Below are 1982 nucleotides of genomic sequence, written 5' to 3' on the forward strand. Positions count from 1 at the left end.
TGAGCAGCTGAAAATTGGGGGGGTGGGTGTTTTTTGAGGTCCTCTTTTCAACAGTCCAAGTTTCATTCAAATCGGAGATTCCCATGTGGGGGGCTTCCCTTGTAAGTGACTATGCGACCTATCAGAATAGGTTGAAATTTCGCCAAAAATCCAAATATTTCGACGAAAATGCGCTTTTGAACAATTTCGAGTCCTGAAGTCAAATCATGATTTTTAGAATTTTTGAAAATGCGACCTATCGAAATGTGTTGAAATTTCGGCTGGAAATTCAAATATTTCGACGAAAATGTATTTTGCCCATTTTTGAAGAATTTTAAACCCCAAAATCGAGCCATGATTTTTAGGATTTTTGAAAAGTGTCCTGTGACCAATAAAAATGTGTTTGAATTTCACCAAAAATTCATCTGATATTTTGACAAAAATGCATTTTTCGACTTTTTAAAAAAATTATATTTCGAGCCTCAAAATCGGGTCACAATTTTCGAACACTCAAATACGTTCGAGCTAAATAATTGATACGATTGTATAAGTATATTATCTATTAGATAGGTAATAGGAAGGAACTAAATACTAGGTATGGAAATACTCCATCTTTGGCTATAGAAAAAAAATTTTAAGGACTCAATTTATTAATGATACCGCCAATTTACGTTGTTTTTTTACTTCATATTCATTTTAATACACAAAATAAACATTTTCCCACCTTATTTTTGATTCAATTTCATTATATGACTGAAATGAAAAAAATCACATCACCGTTAAAACTACGAAATCTATGACCGAAAATGGCGTATTTCCATACCTGGTATTTAGTTCCTTAGTAATAGGTATCCATTTAAAAATATGTAAGCTAATGTTAATTTGTAACTCACATACCTACCTATCACGTATTACAAAAATGAGAATTAGGCCTACTTATTACATAAGCTGTGTGTAAATTTCTTCTTAAATTTTTTCAAGCAGTCAATGCTGCTCTTTGATATCGACCACCTTTCATTCTGGAAACTGTGTAAAAACTGTATACGACCAATAAACAATATACGAAGAAACCTAGGAATGCAACAAAAGAAATTCAAATTACATATTTGTTCTGGTATTGAAAAAAATGTCAATCTTTAATCAATAAAGATGTAATTTTACCTAATGCAATCAAAGCTAATAAAAATGATAGAATGAAAAGTGCAAGAGGAGAGAATAATCCTATCATGATGAAGATGACAAAACATGCAGTAATCCATGAGAGATATGGAAATATATATTTAACATCATTGTCCTGAAAAGAAAAAGGTCGAAAGATACCATAAATAGGTACTCAATTGAATTGATAATAAATTAGAATTAGAAAGAACGTTGAATACATTCACACGACTTACTTCGAATATACCATATAACGCCATTCCACTAACTGCAATTGTGATCAATCCTAAAGGAAAATTAATCCAATTGTTGCCTAAAGACAAAAACATCAAACAAATCGAAATCAAAATCTGATCGTGAGCACAATTCACTGACGTGAGTTGTCACCATCATAATCTTCGTACCTATTTCTATCTCTGCGTGCAACATGCCAGGATCTCTGATTTCCGGCACAAGATCTGCATTTTCACCCAGCACCCTCGTCCATGACCCCTGAGTATCTGATAAAGATTGCCAAAATTCAGAAGAGGGAGTCTGACCAGCTATTCTTACCGTGCCTGATGGCAGGAACATCATCAATAACCCGAGTATCTGTAACGTTCCAATACTTAACGATGAAATGATCCAAGATCTCGAACATAGTAATCTGAAAAATGACAGGTACTTACCACAGATACCCATAAAATGAAAACTGTCCCATTTTCCAGAGAAAAACATCCTAAAAAACTATTAAACGTTGGAATACTCGATGAAACTTTACCCATTTCTAATTTATAACTAGATGTTTACCACGACACCATGTTACCTTTGAAATTACTCATTGCAATATAGACGATGGTAATTGT

At 33.1% G+C, this 1982-nt stretch overlaps 1 protein-coding gene across 1 annotated transcript; it reads right to left on the reverse strand.

Annotated features, from left to right (window-relative positions):
* Nucleotides 1-443: 443 nt before the first annotated feature.
* LOC135842390 (uncharacterized) lies at nt 444-1982 on the reverse strand. The gene is made up of 5 exons (XM_065359833.1): nt 1806-1982; nt 1542-1728; nt 1374-1450; nt 1141-1273; nt 444-1050 (listed from the first exon to the last, which is right to left on the reverse strand). Exons 1-5 carry the CDS (start codon nt 1899-1901, stop codon nt 956-958), a joined length of 588 nt encoding a protein of 195 aa, XP_065215905.1. The 5' UTR covers nt 1902-1982; the 3' UTR covers nt 444-955.

This window comes from Planococcus citri, chromosome 1 (assembly GCF_950023065.1).
Source record: "Planococcus citri chromosome 1, ihPlaCitr1.1, whole genome shotgun sequence".
Lineage (NCBI taxonomy): Eukaryota > Metazoa > Arthropoda > Insecta > Hemiptera > Pseudococcidae > Planococcus > Planococcus citri.

Bases quoted from the DNA above. Each gene is read 5' to 3' on its own strand.
- LOC135842390 (XM_065359833.1), bottom strand. From the start codon at position 1,901: ATGGGTAAAGTTTCATCGAGTATTCCAACGTTTAATAGTTTTTTAGGA. The intron at 1,729-1,805 runs GTAAGTACCTGT...GGAACGTTACAG, and splicing joins TCATTTTATGGGTATCTGTG to ATACTCGGGTTATTGATGAT. The intron at 1,274-1,373 runs GTAAGTCGTGTG...TTTTCTTTTCAG, and splicing joins CGTTATATGGTATATTCGAA to GACAATGATGTTAAATATAT.